Source organism: Lutra lutra, chromosome 2, assembly GCF_902655055.1.
Source record: "Lutra lutra chromosome 2, mLutLut1.2, whole genome shotgun sequence".
NCBI lineage: Eukaryota > Metazoa > Chordata > Mammalia > Carnivora > Mustelidae > Lutra > Lutra lutra.
This window is the reverse complement of record NC_062279.1, coordinates 119,717,723-119,742,581: the sequence shown is the minus strand read 5'-3', so window position 1 is coordinate 119,742,581 and position 24,859 is coordinate 119,717,723. Positions and strand designations below refer to the sequence as shown.

General features: G+C 35.9%; 1 protein-coding gene across 4 annotated transcripts in view; it reads left to right on the top strand.

Moving 5' to 3' along the window:
• The window catches only part of PRDM5 (PR/SET domain 5), a 229,896-nt gene that overhangs the window by 34,546 nt on the left and 170,491 nt on the right, over positions 1–24,859 (top strand). For all 4 annotated transcript variants that reach the window (XM_047718339.1, XM_047718342.1, XM_047718341.1 and 1 more), the window contains exon 2: positions 527–610. In XM_047718339.1, the coding sequence (XP_047574295.1) occupies positions 527–610 (84 nt within the window). The remainder of the gene's footprint in view (positions 1–526; positions 611–24,859) is intronic.

Genomic DNA, 24,859 nt, shown 5'->3' with positions numbered 1-24,859 from the left:
CATGTTGATTCTCATGCCAAGTGGGCTCTAAAGCCTGCCTTTTGAGAACCTCTGGTTTCCAGTGTGCTGCCTTGGCTGTTGGAAAGATTGACAGGGGAATTTAAACTTTATTTATGAATAGTCTTCCTCTGAGAATGGCAAGCCTACTTCTTTCTTGTTCATAATTGGGATGAATTTGTGATTTTTATGGAAACCAGGTGATTTTCTGCCTGGTGGGCTTGTCTCTCAAGTCAGGCAAAACTCAATGCTTGTCATTTTAAGACCACTTGCCAGAGGCCTTGTCAGAATTTGAATGTTATACAATTTAACCCTTTTATGTTGGCTCCTGTATTGTGGATTCAGGCTCTTAAGCTAAAAACAGATTAAGTTGGATTTTAATATGTAAATATTTTGTGTTGTATAAATTAGGTAATACTTTAAATGTGTCTCACTCATTGGGCATGCAGATTTGGAGGAAAAAAATAAGTTTATTTTAGTAACTTGATTATTGCACTAATCCCTTTTTAATGTAATCATCACTACTCAGGGTGAGAAGTTTGGACCCTTCGCTGGAGAGAAGAGAATGCCTGAAGACTTGGATGAAAATATGGATTACAGGTTGATGTGGGAGGTAAGGATGACCTTGTTATTTTAAATATTTAATGTTTTTCTTTATACTATTCAGTGCATTTACAAGGCTAAGTTAATGGGTATTGATTCCAGTCAACTATTTAAACACGGGAATGTTTCACTTTTAAGGGACCCGAGTAACTTTAAAGTTTAGCATTGAAAAAATGCTGTTGAAATATCTTACTAGACAATTCTTCTAGAACTCTGAAGTTTACAGTTCATCATTGAAAAAGAAGTTTTCCATGCATAAGGATGTTTGGATTATAAAATAAGCATGTTCTTGGACTGGATTAAGAATTCAATTTCTGTAAATGAAATTAGACCTTTTCTTTAGCTTTTATTTCCCAGTTGTAGTTCTGATTTCTTAGAAACAGTTTCTGAGCTCTGTGTTGGAATGAAAACACCACTATATTTCAAGAACTGTGATTTTGTGGACAGTCCTTTGCAATCTGAAATTTCTCTAATGTAGGGATCTGTATATGCAAATGTACATCTGTATAAGAATTTTCATCTTAGTTTATGCCAAGTATATTTGTTGCTGTTCTTTTCTAGTCATTAGAAAAAGAAGGGCCTGAGGGATAGAAATAGAGAAGTAAAGGTATAGAGATTGTTGAAGCAAACACTTGGAAAAAACTCATTTCCAAGAATTGTATTTGGTGTGTTCCATGAGTAGGGTAGGGCTGAGAAGTAGGATCAGTAAATCGGAAAGGGATAGAATCAAGAGGTAGAGACTTAGACATAAAAAGTGAAATTAAGTCAAGCAGAGAGTCAATTATCATATGGTTTCACTTACTTGTGGAGCATAAGGAATAACATGGAGGACTTTGGGAGATGGAGAGGAGAAGTGAGTTGGGGGAAATCGGAGGGGGAGACAAACCATGAGAGACTGTGGACTCTGAGAGAGGAACTGAGGGTTTTGGAGGGGAGGAGGGAGAATGGGTAAGCCTGGTGGTGGGTATTAAGGAGGGAATGTATTGCATGGTTCACTGGGTGTGGTGCATAAACAATGAATTTTGGAACACACACACATATACAAATAAAATTAAATTAAAAAAAGTCTTTGTGTATTTATCAGTTTGAGTCTGCAGAGCAACAGAACCAATAGGTTGGAGATATATAGATATAGATATAGATATATAGATTTTTTTTTTTTTTCTAAAGGATTGGCTCACATGATTTTTAGGGTAGCAAGTTGGAATCTATAGGGCAGGCTTTCAGGCTGGAAACTCAGATAGGAGTTGACTTTGCAGTCTTGAGGCAGGTCTCAGTTGACAATTAAGGCCTTTGACTGATTGGATGAGGGCCCGCCATATGCAGCATTGGTGATAATCTCCTTTACTTACAGTCAACTAATTGTAGGTCTTAACCACATCTGCAGAATACCTTTACAGCTACAATTAGGGTAATAGTTGATAAATAACTGGTTACTATAGCCTAGCCAGTTTGACACAGAAAGCCATCGTAGTGTATTACCTGCAAACAAAATGTATATATGTTTTTTAAAGATTTTATTTATTTGACAGAGAGAAAAAGACCGCAAGTAGGCAGAGAGGCAGGCAGAGAGAGAGGGAAGCAGGCCCCCTGCTGAGCAGGGAGCCCATGTGGGGCTTGATCCCAGGACCCTGGGATCATGACCTGAGCCGAAGGCAGAGGCTTAACCCACTGAGCCATCCAGGCGCCCACAAAATATATTTTTAATCATCATCCATATTGCTGAAACTGCTGGTGGTGGGGACGGTGTTTGAGGAAGAGATTCTTGAAAGATTTCTACAGTGCAGGTGATGGAAAATGGAAATTCATACTATAGTCCTCACTAGAAGTGGAAAATGTTTTTGATTTGCCTAATTTAACAAGCTGTTTTAGTTGTTTATTTTATAAATATAAACATATTTTTGGCGTCTTTCACTATTTTTCTATAAGGTCTTAAAATTTTCTCAGTAGTTAATTTTTTTTTATTGTGACGGTTTTCAGAAATCAAACATCTATGTGACAAAAAGATTGCCTAAATAAGTCATAAACATACAAATAGCAGTTACTTAAGAGGTTGTTAATGGCTTTTGATGTTTGTTCTGAAAATTTTAGTGTGATGAGTTCATGTTTTGCACAGCTAGTTATGAATTGTGAAGCAGATAATGATTGTAATTTTTATTTTGAAAGAAATCCTTGCCTATAGGAAATGCAGGCAGGCTGTTTGTGAACTGGTCCGTAGCTGACAGTGCAGCAGCGGATCACCTAGTTTTATATGACCTATTCTCCTGGGCCTTTAATGATTTTACATTAGTACTTGTTTTCACACACCCCTATCCCTGTCCTCTCACTCTGCTGCCCAAAGAACTATTGATTTTATACATTGTAGGTTCAGGTAATGTTACATTCACTTAGTGATTGCTCTTCTCTGTTTTATTTTACTTGCTATTTAATATCTGGATTTTGAATAAGTAATATTTGTACTTTTTATGCAACTCAGAAGAGTATTGATAAGAGTCTCCTCTGGTGAGCCTGTTCTTTCACCTAAGACCTTTGATTCCTTTAAGCCCTTAGTTCACATGGCCTTCTACTCCTTCCTCTAGTTCTTCCTCTTCCTAGTCTGGTTTTCCGTTTGGATAGTCAGCCAGTCTTTGCTCTGCTTCTGGTGGCGGGGAGGGGGTGGGGGGGTGGGGAGCTGGTGGGTCTGGGGGCAGGACAAGGGAAAACCTCTCAGTAGTTTGCCTTCTGGGGGGAACATTTAAAAAACAATTAACATCTTTTGAATTCCTAGCCTTAATACTATTACTTTTAAGTTAACCGAAGGAGCTGCTTCTCAGCCTTGCGTTTTACGAGTGAAGTCCATCGTTGTTATTTGGCTTTGGAGGTGCCAGACTCAGAAGGAGCAGAGAGAAAGGAGAATAACTGGTCCTTCTTCAGTCTTCCCCTCATGGAGCCATTCGAGTCTTCTAAGAGGGAAGTAGTGAGCTTACCCTCTCCGGTGGGTGCTTTGGGACTGGTTATTTAAGTCATTTCTAATTTGGCAGATAGCTACGAAGTGAACCACCTGGTGTTCTCAGACAGGTTGTCCTTCTCCAGCCAGTAGTTAACCTTGTCTAGTTTGGTTATGGGACATGAACCAGATCCTTATGACAGTCTAGAAAATGGTGTCATGTGAGAGAGCATGTAGCATAGCCCTTCCTCAGTCTCTCTCTCTCTCTCTTTAAAAAAAAAAAAAATTAATTAATTAATTAATTTTTAAAAGATTTTATTCATTTATTTGACAGAGAGAGATCACCAGTAGATAGAGAGGCAGGCAGAGAGAGAGAGACGGGGGAAGCAGGCTCCCTGCTGAGCAGAGAGCCCGATGCGGGGCTCGATCCCAGGACCCTGAGATCATGACCTGAGCTGAAGGCAGAGGCTTTAACCCACTGAGCTACCCAGGCGCCCCCCTCAGTCTCTCTTTACACTTGGCTTATGGCCAGCAGTTCTGGTGGAGAAGGCCAGGAACCCTTAGGTGGCCATTTCATGCCAAGAACTTGGAAGGCCCAGTTAGGAATGAGCCTACATGTGTGTGCGAGCCCCCGTGGGCTCGGGACAGGATATAAAGGGATCGAATGGGATCAGTTGATACTGTCTGCTGCAACCTCCTTCTCTTCCTCCAAAAGTACAGGTAGGAAATTTATTGATGCCCACTGCTTCAGAGAATTCACCAGCACCTCAGCCTCGTTCTGTGTTGGCCACCAGAACTTGAAATTCAGGTCTGAAGAGACTCAGTCTCATCTGTCCTTAAGGCTTGTTGGTAACCTCAGAATTTTGCTTTTCATTTAGAATTAAGTGCCTTGGTAGAAGATTTCTTTCTTTCTTGGGCCTGAGGGCAATCACAGAGCTTGAGGTTGGAAACCAGTGCCTGATAGTAAATACTTCCTTCCCATGGACAGTATAGTGGCATGAGCCCAGGTGTCTGTATTGCATTCTATTCTGTAGAACAGTCTTTTCGTCTACTTCTTTCCAGGTCATTTGGAGCTTGAGGTATATTTCCTTCCAGTCTGTACCTGCTCCAACTTGCTCTAAGACCAAAATCCAATCATGTACTGTGGCTAAAACGCAATCATCCTTTGTTTTGTAAATCTCCAAGAGCCCTTTTTCTATAATACCTTCTTCAGTATTTCAAGGCATAGTGCAAATACTTCCTCTTTAGGCTCTGGGTTATTATGCTTCTTGCACATACATACCTTTATATTTTGGTACCTGTAGAATACAATACAGATTGTACTTTTTCCTCACCTGCCTGTTATTTAGGTATTCCAAAGTGGCTGCTGGTAAATCCAGTGTCTGCTTGAATCCTCCACAAACACCTGTGTTCTGTTTTCAGTGGGTCTTCCTTTCCTTTTCCAAGGCATCCCTTTGCATAGCCTGTAAGAATTTTTTGTTTAGAAACTGGTCTGGTAAGTTCTCAAAACTCGGTGTCCTCCTTACATTTCTGGTGGAGTCATTCATTCCTATACTTTGTATCTAGTGTGAGATCACAAAGGACTCAATCTCATCCCCTTTCTCCCACTCATGCTGGGTGCATGTTCCTGTCAGTCTTTGAACAGTTCAGCAGGTGTAGTCGGGTACTCAGTGGTGTGATCTGATGCAGGTTGAGCCAGAATACGTGCTACAGTTTAGTAATACTGATGGGTAGTAATACAGAGGATGTGCCTCTGGACAAAACGTTCTTGCTGTTAGCTAGTTAAGAACTCACATGCAGAATCCCAGAGAACCAGGTAAAGCCTGGAGAGTCAAGTGAAATATCTAAATTCTGGGTGATGTTTTTATAGGAAAATATAAAATCTCTCTGACTTAGATACGGGTTGATTTCTTCCTATTAAGTCTTAGAAGAAAAGTGTCTACAATTTGGTAGAAAAGTAATCTCTATGCGTTAAGGAGACAAGCAATGCAAGACTTAAACTTTGCTTTTTGAGAAGTCTGTGCTCCTACTCTTCAGGAGCTTGTGGTTTTGTAAGGATTCCAGAAGTAACACATTGTAGGGTGCTAGTATGAGCATACCCTAAAGTATGAGAGGAATCAGCTTTACCTGTATGATTGTGACTTAATGACATTTTAAAAATTTTACATTTGTTTACATTTCTAAATCTATTGCCTTGAGGATTGATGAGGAAAACTACATTTTTTACATCTGAGGCTAGCGGAATTACCAGGGCTATTAGTCATTACATTCTGCTTGGTAGTGGTATATTACAAAATGCAAAATATCAAATAATCGTAGTTTTATTTATTTTTGTCAGCAGAAAAGATTTTGTACCTCTGGGTAAATAACATGCTTTCAAAAATACAGCTAGGGAAATATGATTACAAGATTTGTAAGTGTTTATAAGAATTGTTGATGTCCGGGGCGCCTGGGTGGCTCAGTGGGTTAAAGCCTCTGCCTTCGGCTCAGGTCATGATCTCAGGGTCCTGGGATCGAGCCCCGCATCGGGCTCCCTGCTTGGCAGGAAGTCTGCTTCCCCCTCTCTCTCTGCCTGCCTCTCTGCCTACTTGTGATCTCTCTCTCTGTCAAATAAATAAATAAAATCTTTAAAAAAAAAAAAGAATTGTTGATGTCCTACAGTTAGAGTAAATTATTATTTCAAAATAAATGTATATACCAGGTGAACTGGGGCCCCTTCAGTGATTGCTCTTTAAATATGGTTTGTTTTGGGGAACTTCTTTCCCAACCCCCAGACCTTACACACTGGTGATGTGTCCTAATTAATAACCCTTATGTCTCTCTTTGGTTCTAGCCAAGGAAGAATAGATAGGAGCAAGTTGAAGATTAAAATATCTACCTCATTACTGAGCATTGAGTAACTTCTAAGTTCTTGGCTCCAGAAGACCTGGATTGGAGAATATGACTGGAACCCACGGTCAGAGTGGGGACTTTATATTCTGCTTCTTAAATCCTGGTCTTTGCAGGCAAGAGGGGCCTGCGGAGTAGATTCTGAATATATTTGCCCTTCAACTGCGATGAGAAGTGTGGCCTGACTCCCAGGCGCTGTTTGTAGCAGAGTCAGAATGTGGGAGACCAGAGAGCCTGGATAGAGACAGACAGGTCTGCAGCCTGCTGTAGAAGGCACATCCTGTGACTGAGGGTAGGTCTCCTTACTACAGTAGAGAGTCAGGCATAGAGAGGAATGACCATCAAGGTCTCAACAGTCAAATGAAGGCAAGGAACCATGGAGGAGAGAAACCCAAGGAAATATAGCTCTAATTCCTCTCTCTTATAGAGGAGAAAGTAAGGAAACATGAAGAGAGGGGAGTAAGAGTTTTTGACTAAGAATATGTAAATGTAGAATTAGTTTTTTTCTTCTCTCATACTGAAAAACAATAAGGACATTTGGAATATTTACAGAGAAAAATATAAGCATTATCTTTTTTTTTTTTTTTAAGATTTTATCTGTTTTTTGACAGACCACAAGTAGGCAGAAAGGCAGGCAGAGAGAGAGATGGGGAAGCAGGCTCCCCGCCGAACAGAGAGCCTGACTCAGGGCTTGATCCAGGACCCTGGGATCATGACCTGAGCTGAAGACGGAGGCCTTAACCCACTGAGTCACCCAGGCACCCTGGCATTGTCTTTAGATGACAAAAGTAGTCATGATAAGTGAAGTATGATAGGATGAGTAAGAATACCAGGGTCAGTCAATATTCAGCCTGATTTTACCCTGAGGATTCAGTAAAGCCCTTGTTCTCTTGGGACTTACGTTTTAGTAGGGAAAGTTAAACATAAAACATCCTTAATATGTAATACGAGAGAAGTAGTGATGTGATATAAAGAAAATAAATGATACCGAAGAAATGAAATGATATAAAGAAAATAAAATAGGGCAAGAAAATGCATGTCAGATAGGAACTTGAACACATCAATATTACTGCTGAGATCTATGAAGACAGATTCAATACAAAAATGATTTGCATAACATCAGAGTTATTGTAGCAGGGAATAGCAGAATGTTTAAGGTTCTAGAGGGAAAACGTGGAGAGGTAAAATGACAACCTACAGCCTCTTTTCACTTGGGAAATTGGATTCCGGATTATAAACAAGAGTCTGAACATCTCGTGTCAGCCCATGTAGAGCTGAGTTGTTTGAGCATAGACAAACAGGTAGAGATTGGAGCTAAAAACATTGCTGATTCCCCTTCAAGACATTTGCAGAATTATGAAACTGCACAGCAGAATGCTAAAGTTCAGTCACACACTTTCAAAAAGTGGAGTGTATCGGTGCCTTGGTGGTTTAGCGGTAGAATTCTCACCCGCCAAGAAGTGGAGTGTCCTGCAGTTTCATTTTGCTGAGGAGGGGCTCTCTGCACAGCGCTTTCAGTTGGAAGCACTGCAGTTCTGTGCTGTAGGAATGTCCTTGACTGAGAGTGGCTAAAGCCCGTCACACCTGCAACTCAGCCTCCAGTGAACTCACTCCCTAATTAGTTTGTGATGAATGCTTTCTACTCTGCCTGGCAGAAGTCAGAGTAGACCTACTCTGGAGAAACATATTACCTGGATTCTCCAAAGTTTCTTAATATACAGCATCCAGCACTTAATTAAAAATGACTCAGTGCTAAGAGGGATGTGCCTGGGTGGCTCAGGCACCCCTGAGCCCAATCTGACTCTTGGTTTCAGCTCAGGTTATGATCTGAGGTCATGAGATTGAGCCCTGTGTTAGGCTCCATGCACAGCACAGAGTCTTCTTGAGATTCTCTCCCCCTCCCTTTGCCTCTCGCTCTGCTCTTTCTCTGTCTGAAATAAATAAAGCTTTTAAAAAAATGACTTGATGCTAAGAGATGGGATCATATGACTAAATCTGAAAGAAAAGCTGGACAATGGAAACTGGCTTAAATAACATATTTCAGATATTGTATTCAGATATTGATTAGAATTAGCAAATGAGGCCTTCAGAATGATCATGATTGATATGTTCTAGCAAATGAAGGAAAGATGAAACAGATGAAATAATGAGATAGGGAATTTTGCCAAAAAAATTAAGATGTATAGATGTCAAGTGGACATTCTAAGAGAGAAAAAAATATAATAACTGAAGCTGAGAACTCAGTATTTGAATTAGATATTAGATATGACAGAGCAAAAGATAGGTTTAATGAGTAGAAAAAAAGTCAATAGAAAATAATGAAAATGATGCACAGGGACTAAAAATAAATACATGAGACAGTGAACATATCTAATATATCTGTAATGTTACGACTTTGTAGCATTTGAAGGGCCATAGGAAGAAAATGGGACAGAAGCAAATTTGATGAGATAATGGCTGAGAATTTTCCAGAACTCTTTAAAAACCTTACCTGAAGAAGCTCTGTTAGTCTCAAGCAGCATCAGTGAATAAAAGCAAAACAAAAAAAAAAACAATCTACCTAGATGTATCTTAGTAAAACTGTTGAAAACTAAGTCAATCTTAAAGGCAGCCAGGAAAAAAAAAAAAAGAGAGAGAGAGAGAGAGAGACCTTACCTTCGAAACACCAATAAATAAACCAAAAGATGATTTTTAACAGAAAAGATAAAATGGTGATAAATATGATGAACAACTGTATAATATCTTTAGGGTGATAAAAAATAGTTGCCAATCTAGAATTATATACCCAGCAAAAATATTAAAAAGTGAAGGCATGGGATGCCTGGGTGGCTCAGTTGGTTAAGCAGCTGCCTTCGGCTCAGGTCATGATCCCAGCGTCCTGGGATCGAGTCCCGCATCGGGCTCCTTGCTCAGCAGGGAGCCTGCTTCTCCCTCTGCCTCTGCCTGCCATTCTGTCTGTCTGTGCTTGCTCTCTCTCTGACAAATAAATAAAATCTTTAAAAAAAAAAAAAAAGTGAAGGCATAGTTATTTGAGCATCTTCAAATATAAACATCTCCCTGTGTGACTGGTGTTTTGGATTTATCTCACAGCATTAGTCTTAACCTTAAGTCTTTCTTTACCGTCTCTTCAAATGAGCAACCCAAGACCACTTCCAGATCCTGGCCAGGGGAAAAATTTGCCACTCTAGACTCACTGAAGAGAGGGAAAAAACAATGGTAGGCATTTATATACACAGATGTGTAAATTGAAATAGACTTTACAAACAAGCCAGTGAGAAAACTTTCAAAGTAAAACGAAAGTGTAATGAACTTTGCAGACAGTTAATAAGAGGCCATAACTGATTTCCCTAATCCCAAATTTTGGGGCAATGTTTGTCAACTGTGTGCAAAGGACTACCTTGCTCAGGGATAAGAAGGAAGAAATACTGAACTATTTCTGAAAACTGAAGTGACAGAATTTGAAGATTTTGAATCATAAATTTTTTTTTAAATTTTGCTGAAAATCTTTACTTTAAAATACATTCATCTCAGTAAGAGTGGGGACCCATTTTCAGTGTTGACTGAGATCAAATGGGAATCTAGGAAGTACTTGATGAAATATTCATGTCAGATACAAAATAAAGTTTTTTTGAAGAGGTACCATGAAAAATCTCCAACTTTCTTCACCTTGTTCACCAGTGATTTGGATTCAGGAGCAGGTGAATTAGGAGACTTCATAAAAAGTGCTACTTGGTCAGATCTATTAAAGTACAGTTTAGCTTCTTATATGGATGATAGAGAAAGGGAGGGAGAAGAAGCTGATTTTCATAATAATAAATAAAACTTGTAACATATTGATGATGAAGGGGATGAGGATAAAGGGAGAAGGAGGTGAAAATGGCGATGATGTGGAAGAACGAGAAAGACTAAATAGGAAGACTGGAAGTGGGTTAACAGAATACTAATAGATTCCAGCCTTTTATTTCTCAAAATTTTATATTTTCTGGGAGCAAGTTACCATCTTCTATATTTTTTGCTTTTGTGTTTGATTGCTTTGTTTTAATGAGTTGTTTTTTTTTTCTTAATGTTTTTCTTCTCTTTATGATATGACTCTCTACTTATGGGAGACTATCTTGAGCAAATATAACGGGAAAAAGTGTCTATCCATTTCTGATCCAAGTTACTTGTTATCCCTTTTTGTCTCAAAAATGTGAATGCACTGGTGTGGAAATAACGTATTATCATGCGCTGTGGGAAAGAAGAAAATTTTCTCTGTTTGCTCTCCTGAGATCTGGGGAGTGTTCATCCTTGTGCTTAAAAATCCTTGACTTCTACTTCTTTCTCCAAAGGGCTAGGAGTGTATACTGTGTCTCTATATAAATATGGACATTTAGCATTATCACAGTATATCCTATACCACCATTATCACTTTGCTAAATAAAAAAAAATCCAATGAAATGGAATTATATTAAACAGGGAAAGGCTAAGTTTGAGATGTTTGGGTATTTAGTGTTAAAAAAAGGGGAGAGAGGATGGGCAGCTGCAAATTTGAAAAGATAATGGCATTAAGTGGGTATTTAGACAACATGACTTGTCTTTGGGCATGCCTAATTAAATTTATCATTGTACCTTTAAAATAAAATTTTTTTCTAATGATGACGAGTTCTGCCACTTGATGAAGAATCATCCAAATTGTGTAAGATTTTTTAGAATTGACATTTTCTGTTGTAAATTTCTTCCTGTTTATTTTTAAATTGTGTTTTTCTTTCATGGAAAAGGAAAGAAAATAGCTCTAAATCTTAAAAGTGTGTATAGATTGCTTTGTTAGAGTAAAACTAATGTATATATAAAGGATTTGAAGCTTTTTCCTTAGCCAATTTAAGACCTTCCAGATTTGATTTGCTTAATAAGTAGTTTTGATTTCCAAATTTGATTTTCGTAATAAGTAGTTTTTGTCAAAAAATTAAAGGCAAATAAAGATGTATTCAGATAGGCAAAACCCAACTTAGCCACACCAAAGAAATCCTAGAAAATGAATTCTGATGGAAGCATGGAAATGCAGAATAGAGTAAATAGCAACAGAGGGTAAATATTTGGGTGAATAAATATAAATGTTGGTGGTACTAAACAATTATAATATTTTATGGGTTTAAAAATATGTACAGTTTATATAATGATAAGAAAAAAATTGAAAGGCAAAGGGAAACAGGGAATTTAAGAGTTAAAAAGTTCTGGCATCATCAAGTAGATTTAACTAAATTTTCTAAAATAAAAGTAAAAGATTATTTAACTAACAAGTAAATTAAAGGAAAAAATTGGATAATAAAAGAATTTTCTTAATGCAGAAATCAGGCAAGAAGTGAGAAAAAAGAAACAATTGGGTCATATAGAAAGTAAACACTAATATGGTAGCTATCCAACTAGATCAATAATTATGTTAAATTTAAATGGACTAAATATTTCAATTAAGAGACCATTATTAGTGGATTGAATGCAAAAACCAACGTGATATTCCTTAATGGACAATTTTAAAATATAAAGGCACAGAAAGCCTGTAAATAAAAACATGAAAAAAGTTATATCATGCAAATGAAAAGAAATCAGATGTAACTTCATGAGTATTTGACAAGTAGACTTTAAGGAAGTGAACATTACTAGAAATGAAGAGGGTCAGTATACTAAAAGATATATATATATATATATATATATATATATATATATATATAATATATAATATATAACATACATATAATCAAATGGGAAAGCAAAAACTGAAAGAACTAGCAAAAGACATAGACAAACACAATCCTAATGGGAGACTTAAACATATCTGACTCAACTGCTGAGAGAATAAGCAAGAAGATAAAACTGGAAAGGGCAGAGAAGTAATCTGGTCAATGTAATTAATAGACATGCCCTAACTGACATATGTAGAATACTATCCTATGACAGTTGATCAAATGCACATGGAATGTTTACCACAATTAACCATATACATAAAGCACAAGTCAGTAGATTTCAAAAGATGCAGTCCCATTAAAAATCCTAACAAGTTTTATTTGGTTGGTTGGTTGTTTTGGTGGAAACCATTTGTAAAATTGATATGAAAATCTGAAGGGATATGAATTACCAAAGCAGCCTTGAAGTGAAAGATCAAAACTGGAGGACTTACACTATCAGATATCAAGACTTAATATAAAGGCATTCTAGTTTAATACTGTAGTATTGGCACAAGGATAAGACAAGTAGACACTGTTTTTCACAAAGATGTTATCAGTACGGTAAGGAAAGGATGGAATTTTCAATAACAGTGTGGGGTCAGAATGATATCCTTATGGAAAAAGAGTTATCCCCTAACTCATGTTTTATATGAAAAATCAATTTAATGTGATTATAAATGTGAACCTATAAGGTAAAAACAATCAACCTTTGGAAGAAAATGTAGGAGAATGCCTTTATGATCTTAGGGTAGGTGGTGGTTTCTTAAATTAACAATAAACACTGTAAAGGGGAAAATGACACATTGGATAGCGTGAAATTAAGAGCTGTTCATCAGAACATACGGTAAAGAGAATGAAAAAGCAAATCACAAAGGGGGAGAAATTTATAATGCATATGCCTGAAAAAGGATTTGTATCCTGAATATATTAAGAACTACAACTTGATTTTAAAAAAAATTAAAAATGGGCAAACACTTGAATAGGTACTTCACACAATAAGTTATCCAAATGGCCAATAAACATGAAGTGATGGTCAGCTTCATTTGCCATCTAGGAAATGCAATCCAAAAGCATAATGAGATGCCATGATATATTCACCAGAATGACTAAAATTAAAAAGACAGATCATGTCAAATATTTGCAAGGATTATCTGAAATTCATTTACACTGATTCTGGTTTATTTATTTATTTATTTATTTATTTTAAAGATTTTATTTATTTATTTGACAGACAGAGATCACAAGTAGGCAGAGAGGCAGGCAGAGAGAGAGGGGGAAGCAGGCTCCCTGCTGAGCAGAGAGCCTGATGTGGGACTCGATCCCAGGACCCCTGGGATCATGACCTGAACTGAAGGCAGAGGCCTTAACCCACTGAACCACCCAGGCGCCCCAAGATTCTAGGTTTTTTAAACCAATACGATCACTTTGGAAAACTATTTAGTGGTATTACTAGAGCTGAATATGATACAATGTGGCAATTCCATTAAGTGTATTCCCAGTAGAAATATATTGATACATTTACTAGAAGCCATGTGCAGGAATTTTCCTGGCAGCATGATGAGAGGTTGTCCCAAACTGGAAATAACCCAAATGTCCACTTGTCAATAAATGGTCAAATGCAGTGTATTGTAAAGGTTTGTATTACAACTGTGCTTAAACAACATGGGTGAATCTCAAAAACATAACGTTGCGTGAAAGAAGCTGGAGACAAAGAGTCTACATGATTTTGTTTATATAAATTTCAAAAAGTAAGGCTAATTTATGAAATTATAGATCGAGATTGCTGTTACCTCATTGTGAGGATATTGACTTCGGAGCAGGACCTGGAAGGTCTTCTGGGTGCTGTTTCTTGATCTGTCTGCTAGTTATGTTGGTGTTTCCTTTGAGAGATTCGTTTATCTATACACTTAATGTTTCTGCATTTTTTTTTTGGTAATTATGTTACATTTCAACAAAAAGTTTACTTTAAAAAGTAGAACAGAACAGTGAGCTAAAATGCTCAGCACATGAATTTCTACTTTCTCACTCTAGCAGGGCTGACAAGTTGTGAGGAAACCTAAACACTGAGAGCACAGCTGTATGAAGAATACCTAGATCAGGAGCCCGGGGAGGAGCAGAGATGTCAATAAATTTGGGCTGTTTCAAGGCCAGAAACAAAGCCAGCATGGCTAGTGGTTAGTGCATTAGGGGCCCCATGTAGGGCATGGGGTTTGAGAGGTAGCTATAGGTCAGATCACAAGGTTTATTCCAGCAGCTGAAGGACTGGACCAGGAGAATGATGTGGTCCTCTTCATGCCCTTAGAAGAATACTGTGTCTGCTGGGTGGTGAACAGGCTCCGGGAGGGCGAGGCAAGAGTGGAGCAGGGACACTGGGTCTGGGACTGTGGTCCAGGAGTGATTTGCTGGCGGCAGTGACCTGGACCTTAACAGTCGGAGTTGGTGAGAGGTGATAGGCTTCTGGGGTATGTTGTTGGAGGTAACTAACACTGATAAGGCTTGCTGATTGATTGTGTGTTGAAAGGGAAGAATTCAGAATGACTTTTGAGTGTTTAGCCTGAACCATATGGATGGAAGGTGGTGACGGATGTGAGATCAGGCATGTGGAGAGTGAGAGTGAGGGCATGGGGGATGGGGAGATTACTACATTGTAAACTTTGGAAGACCTGGCATTGTCGTATTAATCTGTACCCCTTAGGTCTTAGCACAGATCTAGGACATTAGTATTATTGAGTAAAAGTTAAAGTCATTTAATAATATGGAATAAATCATTCATATTCCATAAATATTTTTTATTGAGGTATAATTGATATATAACTTTATACTAGATCGAGGTGTATGGCATAATGATTTGATATTTTTATAGAATGCAAAATGATTACCACAATAATTTTGGCTAACATCGATATTCAGAAATATATTGAATAAATGTATACACAATTTTACCATTGGCATTCTTAGAAAAGATGTAATTTAAAGGTTAAAAAAGAAGAAACTTCTTTATTTCTCTGGTCTTTTACTGTGTTGGGTTTGCCTACTTTGTAGATATTTTTATTTTCACTGTTGTGAAGATGATGATTTGACCAAAATACGGTTTTTAAAGGAGTTGATTGGTTGGATATTAAATTGGACTTTCTGTTTAGATGTTTTTTTCTTTCTTTGCAGTTATTTTGTGATTACAGCTGTTCTGATGTTTGGGAACTTGATTCAGCCCCAGCTTTCCAATGTGTTTCAGTTTTTTGAAAAAATGTTTTCAATCTTTTAAAATCTTTTATTTTTCTTTAATGTTTATAGAAGTCCTTTTAGGTGCTTGGAACAAAGAAGTCTCTTTACCAAATGTTTTTCTTTTGTGGATGATAACATTTTGTTTTAGGTTCCAAATGGAACCACTTAGTGTAGACATTAGTGGGAGGATACCACCTAGGAAGCCTTGTAGAATGCTGGAATCCTAAAACAAATGTTACAGTGCATCCCTCCTGACACTAGTCCTCTAATAAGGGATAAAGCAAAGCAATTGAATGTTACATATCTTTTGGAAATTTTACTTCTGGAAGTTTGTTTTGTGGTTGTTTTTTTTTTTTTTTTTAAGAATTTTTTTTTTTTTTTTTTAATAAAATTGTCAGAGAGAGAGCACAAGCAGGCAGAGTTGCAGGCAGAGGCAGAGAGAGAAAGCAGGCTTCCCGCTGGACAAGGAGCCCGATGTGGGACTCGATCCCAGGACTCTGGGATCATGACCTGAGCCGAAGGCAGCAGCTTAACCGACTGAGCCGCCCAGGCGTCCCTTGTGGTTGTCTTTCATCTGTTCTTCACAAGCTGATTCCTACCTGAGTTTGTCAACCAACTTATGGTCATTCAGCCAAACCTGAAGTATTATTAGAACAATATTGGGAATCTAGGCAGAGTAGTTTGGTTAAAAAAACAAAACAAAACAAAAACAACTCAATATCTGTATTGGGGTATTTTCACCGTATTTGTGATTCTGATCAACTTAGAGCACCAAATGGATACATTTGGCTGTAAACAACAGCAACTCCAACTTATTTGAATAAAGAGGGCATTTCCTCAAATAAGAGGAAATTCAATAATTAAGCAGTCTTTGGGGATGGTTGATTAATTAGCTTACTGATGTTACCCAAGTTCTTTCCACCTCTTGGCTCTCTACTTGCAGACCTTCATAGTGGCTTAATTCTCAAGCTGATGGCAGGTACCAAGCAGGTTTCAGACGAGATAGCGTCCGTAAGAAGCAAGTACACCTTTTCAAGAACCTGCTTCCTAACATGTCACATGCCCATTCTTGAATAGGCAAAAATGCTCTTACCAAGTCAGATATAACCTGGAGCTGTTGTAGGTCAGCTTTTTGATAGACTTTATAGGTGAGGGTGGATATTGGAACAAGTTTAGTGTTCTTTGAGGGAGGAGGGTGGATAGATTGTATACTCCCCATGAGAGTGATGTTATTGGTTCACTCAACAACTCTGTCTCAATGCTTATTCTGTTCCAGATGATATATTAGGTGGTGGGTTTACCAAGAGATACCAAAAATACCTGACAGAGAAGGTAGAGCTCAATATCTGGTAAGGAGTACAGTATATGTATTTTCTACTATTTCTATATTCTCTAAATTTTTTTTTAAGATTTTATTTATTTATTGGAGAGAGAGACTGAGAGAGAGAGAGAGAGAGAGCAGAAGAGGGGGGTGGGTCAGAGGGAGAAGCAGACTCCCCGCTGAGCAGGGAGCCTGATACGGGACTCGATTCTGGGATTTCAGGATCATGACCTAAGCAGAAGGCAGTTTTCAACCAACTGAGCCACCCAGGCACCGTCTCTAAGTGTTTTGATTGGGGAGCATAGAAAGCATACTAATTTAAAGTCTTTGGTTATTAGGACTTTAGAGTCTTTGGTAATCAGGTTAAAAGTATAATTCTAGATTTTAGGGCAAGTATTTCAAGTAGAAAGTGTACAGGAAGGGAGGGATAGTGTAAATGAAGAGAAATGCATGTATCAACCAGATTATTATGTTTTTAAAACATTTATTATTCATTACACAAGTCACATATGACTACATGATATAAAAAATTAGAGCAATATACATGCAGCTAAAGTCCCACATTTTCTTTTTTCTGTGTCTTCTCTTATAAATCATTTTGTGTGCATTTCTATACATATGTAATAGTAGTAGGAATTACATGAATTTTTTATTTCTGTCTTATTTCATCATATGCAGCAGCGAATATTGCACATCTGAGATGTGATTACTGAGAAAGCCTTGTCTTCTTCACTAATAGTTTACATATAAAATGTAGGACGCATTTGTGAATGCTTTTATATAGCAGCTTTATTGAGATATAATTCACATATCATAAAAGTCACCATTTAAAATATACAATCCAGTAGTTTAAAGTATGTTGATAGAATGTAGAGTCATCAGCACTATTTGACTTTAGAATATTTTCATCACCCCAAAAAGAAACCGTGTACCTATTAGCAATCATTTTTGAATATTTTTGTACCCATCAGTATCTTATATAAAATTACATTTTAAAGAGCCATATTTCTCTAAATAATTTATTGAACACTTTAAGTCCTTATAGTGAATGTTCCATTAACTTCTTAGGACTAGTTTCAGGGAAAATATTTCAGATCCTTAGAAAGATCTCTGAGCAATGAATATATGCATTTTTTGGAAGTAGAACCTGTAGCAGTCCTGGGAATTTTATTGGGACTTGTTAATATGTTTTGGTTTTTATTGCATAAGTAAAAATAAAGAAATTACATGAAATTAGTGGTAATCACATTTCCTGTGTTTTTAGATTTCTAGCTGCATGATAGAAAAAGAAGACATTTAAAAAAATAAGAGAAAATCAGTTTGAAGAAAGTACAGTGTTAGGGCATTAGAGTAACTGGTATTTGTTACCTCCTAACCCTGTAATAGTTAATAACTTTGTTTCTTTGTACTGAGAGCTAAAAGGATGAGGGCCAAGGGGGACAACCTGAGTGAGTATGTATTGACATTAAAAGATTTTAAAAGATCTTCTAAAATAACACTTTAGTAATACATATTTTTATAACATATATATATATATTTAATAATAAATATTCTAAAATAACACTTTAAAAGCACCTTATTTAACCTTAAGTGTACAAACCTCCACTGTCCAGTATGATAGCAACTGACTACATGGGTGGGGCTGTGAGCACTTGATATCTTGCTAGTATAACTGATAAACTGAATTTTTAATTTTATTTCCTTTTAAATAATTAAAATTTAACTTAAAAAACTAAAGCAGTGTAAAATATTTTTCAGTTAAGCAGTGCTTTATTTTTTGGTAAGACTGCATTTTACTTTTTTGTTGCATCATGTGAGATATCATTGTACTGTGGGTGTGTGTCAAGCCTGTGCATTGTTTTTTAATATTTTATAGAAAGCACCAGTTTATTTGGTGTCAGCAGAATAATTCAAATGGTTTTCTGAAACTAAATCAAATGATTATATTTTACTCACCCATGCAACATTATAATGTGTTTATTTTAATATTTTATGTAAACAGTATGAGTTACAATACTTTTTTGATTGGTAACTTTATAGAACTATTTGTTATACGTTATGTGGTGTATGTATTTTATATGTATTTATAGACATTACAGTGGTTTAGTTACTATATCATTAGCTTTCTAGTGTAAAAATGTACAGAAAAATATTTAAGCATATGAAATATACAACTGATGCAAAATTGAGTAGAGATGTAGAAACTAGAACACGAAAAGATAGAACAAGAATGGGAGAACATATGCCACAAATTTCACAATAATGACAGTTTTATTTTCTGGGATTGAGTAAAAAAAGCTATTTTCTTATTAAAAAAAGAAACAAAGGTAGTAAGGATGACTATACGAAGAAGAATTTTCAGCAATTACAGAGTGAATTTGATAAGTTTCTTCTCAATATTAGAAAAAGAACTTATGAAATTGGTTGCCAGAAATCAGATTTAAATGTATGATAAAAACATATTTGATTTCAGCAGTTGGCAGAATATAATTCTGGCCACCTTTGTTCTCACTCTAAGGAAAAAGAAAAACATTTTCAGTTGGGGAGATTATAGGAGAAATTATTTCAGTTATCATATTTTTTTGGGAAAATTACAAGGAAAAGCCTAACAGTGAAAGCTCGAGCAATTGCCTGTAGAATACATGGTCATTCTGACAATAAACATCAAATTGAGCCAAAGTTTGAAAAATTGCACATATTTTTCTTTGGCTTTAGATGAGTCATGTGACGTGAGGTACCACCCAGTTAATACTTTCCACATAGTTTGTTTCAAAGGATTTCCAAATTTACAAAGAACTATCAATATGTGGCCTAAATAAGTGAACTTGGGGTGTAGATTAAAAAAAAAAATGTTTATATGGTTAGTTTTTCATAGAGGATGGTACTTCAGGTATGATAGATCAAAATATCATGATTTATGGAATTTTTTAAAAAGATGTTTCCCGGGGCGCCTGGGTGGCTCAGCGGGTTAAAGCCTCTGCCTTCGGCTCGGGTCGTGATCCCAGGGTCCTGGGATCGAGCCCCGCGTCGGGCTCTCTGCTCAGCAGGGAGCCTGCTTCCCTTCCTCTCTCTGCCTGCCTCTCTGCCTGCCTGTGATCTCTGTCTGTCGAGTGAATAAATGGGATCTTTGAGAAAAAAAAAAAAAAAAAGATGTTTCCCATATGACCTAATTCTACTATATGATACCTACTGAAAATATTTGCATTCAGTTTTCTGAAATAGAGTGTATGAAGAGTATTATGGATTCAGTTACTAATTTCATTCATTTATGTGCAAATGATTTTAATCATTGCCAGTTTGGAATTATTAAAAACAGTAGAAGACAATGAATTTAATGATTTTGTACTCTTTACCAGTACTCAGTTGTTGAGTTATGGAAGAGTTTTACAAAGAGGACTGTACTTCTAACTCTTGAAAAAAGAAGAGTTAACAAATACTCAATAATCAAAGACAAAGAATAATTTCATTGTGATTTACATTTTCTCACCAATATCACACTGCATATAAGTGAGCTAAATTCGAAGCTCCAAGGAAAAGAAAAGCATTTTTATAACCTAACTGGTCATTGAAATTGAAAATTTCAATACAGATCAATAACAGTGTCTTTATATGTCTTAAAAATGGATAATTATATAGATCATTTTAATTATAATATACACTATTAGTAGAGTTGCTGTAAAAAACTACAAGAACAATCTGATGAATGGTTTGTTAATAATGATAAATGTAGACTTTTCCATTTGTATAGTCTCTCTGAATTCAATTTAATGAATACTTTGTTGATATAAAAGATAATTAATTTACATAACTTGGATAGATGTAGTTTTGAAACTGATATGCATTTTCTTCATAGTCCAATTCTTATAAAAATGTTGAACCAGTTGTCAGTGTGGATGTGCACATATAATTTCATTATTGGGAAAATTTTAAGTATCTTTCGAACAATTTCATGAACTTTTTTTAAATTATAAATTTTATGAAATCTAAATGGAGATAAAGTATTTCTGATTTAAAATATAGCATACAAATTATTGTGTGGTGTGCTGTAAGTGTAAAATACACCCAGATTCCAACGAGTTTCAATGAAAAAGCATGTAAAATGTCTTATTAATGACTTTTATGTTGATTACATGTTGAAATAATATTGTGAAATTTTAGGTTAAATAATATATTATTGCAATTAATTTAATCTTACATTGTTATAATGTGACTACTATTAAAATTGTATATGTGGCTTATAGTATATTCTGTTGGATAGTACTGGTGTAGACCATGTCAGGAGTAACCTGAGCTCCTCCTTGGGGCTTACTTCATGACAGAATTGGATAGCAGCAAAGGTCATATTTTTGAAGAAAACCTCAATATTTTAGTTTGTGTATCCTTTACTTTAGGATATACATTTGGTGCTTGATCTTAGCTTCAGCTTATTTCTTTTTCTTTGTGTGTGTGTATGTGTGTGTTTAAATAATAGACCTTACTTTTTAAGGAAGTTTTAGATTATAGTGAAATGGTCAGGAAAGTACAGAGAGTTCTTATGTAGTCTCCCTTGCCCTGCCACACACATAGTTTCCTTTATTATTCACATCTTGCATTAGTGTGGTTCATTTGTTACAGTTGATGAACGAATATTGATACTTATTATTGAGCTCTGTAGTTTAAATTTGATTTCTTTGTACATTCTATAAATGTTCTGACAAAGATGTATATCTTTGTATTGTACATTCTTTGTGTTGACAAATGTATACTGATGTGTCCACCATTACAGTGTCATATAGAATAGTGGCATTGCTCTAAAAATCCTCTATGTTCTACTTATTCACCCCTCTCTTCCTTCACTCAGTCATAATAGTTTTACTGTATCCAGAGTTTTGCTTTTTCCAGAATGTCATACAGTTGGAATAATATGGTAAGTAGCCTTTTCATACTGGCTTCCTTCATTTGATAATGTGAATTTTAAGCTTCCTTCATTTCTTTCTGTGGCTTGATAGCTCATTTATTTTTTATTACTGAATAGTATTCCATTGTATAAATGAACCATAGTTTATCCATTTACCTCTCAAAGCAACTTCTTAGGTTGCTTCCAAATTTTTGCAATTATAAATAAAATTGCTATAAATATTTGTGTGCAGATTTTTGTGTGGACATAAATTTTTGACTCATTTGAGTAAACACCTGGTAGCATGATTCCTGATTGTATGATGAATATATTTAGTTTTTTTAAAAGCTTTCAAACTGTTTTCTAAAGTAGGTGTACAATTTTGCATTGCTGTCATCAATGAGTGAGAGTCCCTGTTGCTCCACATCCTTCCAGCATTTGATATTGTCAGTGTTTTGGATTTTGGCCAATTCTAATATGTAGTCCTATCTCATTGGTGTCTTAATTTTCAATTCCCTAATGACATATGATGTTGATTATTTTTTCATATGCTTATTTGCAAATTGTACATCTTCTTAGGTAAGACATCCATTGAATCTTTTGCTCATTTTGTTTCTTATTGTTAAAGTTTTAAGAATTCTTTGTATCTTTTATATACCAGCAAGGAATTTCTCCCAGTCCATAGTTTATTTTTTAATTTTCTTCACAGTATCTTTTCAGTGCAGGAATTTTTTTTTTAATTTTAATAAACTTTACTCAGAATTTCCTTTCATGGGTTGATACTTTTAATATTGTATTTAAGAAAGCCATCACCAAACCCAAGGTCACTTAGGTTTTCTCCTATGTTATCTTCTAGGAGCTTTATAGTTTGCTTTTATATTTAGCCTGTAATTCATTTCCAAAAATTATTTTTCTGGAAGGTGCAAGGTCTATGTCTATTTTTCTTGAGTGTATGTCCAGTTGTTCCAGCACCATTTGTTGAAAAGAGTATCATTCTTTTCCATTGACTTACTTTTGCTCCTTTTTAAACAACTTATTTTTTTAATGAAAAAATAAGGGTTTTTTGGAAAGATTTTGACACAGAAAGAACATGAGTGGTGGGGCAGAGGGAGAGAGACAAGTGGACTACCTGCTAAGCAGGGAGCCCGATGCGGGACTCGATCCCAGGACCCTGAGATCATGACCTGAGCTGAAGGCAGCGGCTTAACCCACTGAGCCACCCAGATGCCCCCAGACTGCTTTTTAAATCAAGAAGTGACTTCAATGAATTTGTTTCTTACAGAATCATAGATACAGTAAAGTACAGAGATAAAGTTTTGTTGATGATAGCTGCTCAAAAATCAAGTTACTTTTGCTGAAAAAAATTATACTACTCTCTATGGAATGCTTAGTTACCATTATGGGAAATATAAATAATAATAATATAATATAATATGGCTTAATATAATATGATTTATATTATATATTATATATATTATAATATGATACAATAATATAATTATTGACAATAGGTAATATTTATTTGAGATTTCAAATTTACCTGGGTGACTTCACTGACATCTGATCTGAAAGCAAAGTTGTCAGTTTTTAAAAAATATTTAAAAACTATTTCCTTATTTTATACTCTGTCTTGTCATGTGGCCAGAGATCTGTACATACCACATTTTATGACTTCCTGGGCATTAAACATGAAGTTAGTATAAAGATAAGGCCATTTTAATTGAAATAATTCAGACAGCCTGGAATTAACTTTGGTACCAGGAGTGGAAAAACAACTGAATTGCTGAATTGGAAAGTTATCCCAGGAACAGAATATGGTTATCACAGCAGCTGGCCGCATAAATGTCTGCTAAGCTAAACAAATGTTAACTTGATTAGTTCACTGGCAATTCCAACTTGAATGATGTGGCACATGAAAGAAGCCATGATCAGAAATATGGGTGTTTGGGGGAGAATACTGTTTGCTATTTGTAAAGGTCATATGTGTTTCAAGAACAGAGTCTTCTGTTTATTTGGTGCTATAAAAATATAGGTGAACTCACCTCATGCTCTTTTATTTATTAAGCTTATGATTCTGCACTCCGACTTGTGGAACCTACCTTGTCTCAGTTAGGATTGGAGTCATTTTCAGCAAGCAAGTCTTTATGCTTCTTATAAAATATTTTTCATTTATAATAAATTATATGTGATACTTCTCAGATGAGGTTTTTCTGGATAAGTCTCAATGACACAACTCTTTTGAGTCTTAAAATGAATGCCATATAAGAGTTTGTTTTGTTTTTAAGGATTCCTGTGGATTTGACTGATTCTATATGACATTATAAATTTCTCTCCAGTATTTTACTTAAGTTACATAAAACAGAATACATCCTAGTTCCTGTAGCAATAGAGAATGAAGGTGGTTTTTATTTTTCTAAAATTTTACACGCATTCCTTTGTGTCCTGGGGATTCCGAAGACTTGTTGTAAGTAGAATACTTGGATTCTTCATCAGATGTATCTCCACTAAATAAAGCTTATAAAATTTTAATTTTTTTCCTGAAATATACATCAGACCTGGGATTTATTTCATGGTCAGTTTTTTTTTTTCCCCCAACTTTTTTACTCTGTAGGGTCTTTATGTTTTTGGATCTTGTTTCTCTTCAGCTATTTGGCTGTATAGTCAGGCCTGCTATAATGTGATATGTGTGTTCCCAGAATTCAGTGTGCTGTGCAAAATTGCTCAGTAAAATCTATGAGATTTATGGGAAAAATGGGGTTAGGGACCTGATGTGAAAAAATTCTCCAGTGACATATAAAATAAAATATAAGAATCTAGTAAAAATGGTAGTAGTTTTACACATATTAAATGGTTAAGCAATATGTAAATACTATAATAAATATGTCATTTTGCTTTTAAAAAGACCTGAACTGTGTTTGTGGAAGTATATGTCAGGAGGGTTGCAACTTGTGAGTTCCAAAGAGGTGGTGGAGGGAGGATTATCTGAGATTGGATGGAAAGTTGTAAAACCCAAAATGGGTGGGTATGTCTCATAACACAGATGGTAAACTGAGGTAGGTGGTAGATATTTGAGGTGGATGTGTTTCGTGTATTTCTTTGTGGCTCAGTTCAACTAGGTGCAGTTTTCTTCATCCACTTAGTGTTTCTGGGGGACAAAATTTGCACAAGCAGTTGCAAAATTTGTGTTATGCTGAAATTTTTCCGTAGTCACACTGGACCCCAACTGATACTTTCTGAACAAACATCATAGCAGAGCAAACTGTATACACTTGAAATACTGATGGTTTTATAGCTTCATAAAAATGTTTTAGAAATGACTTTACTTA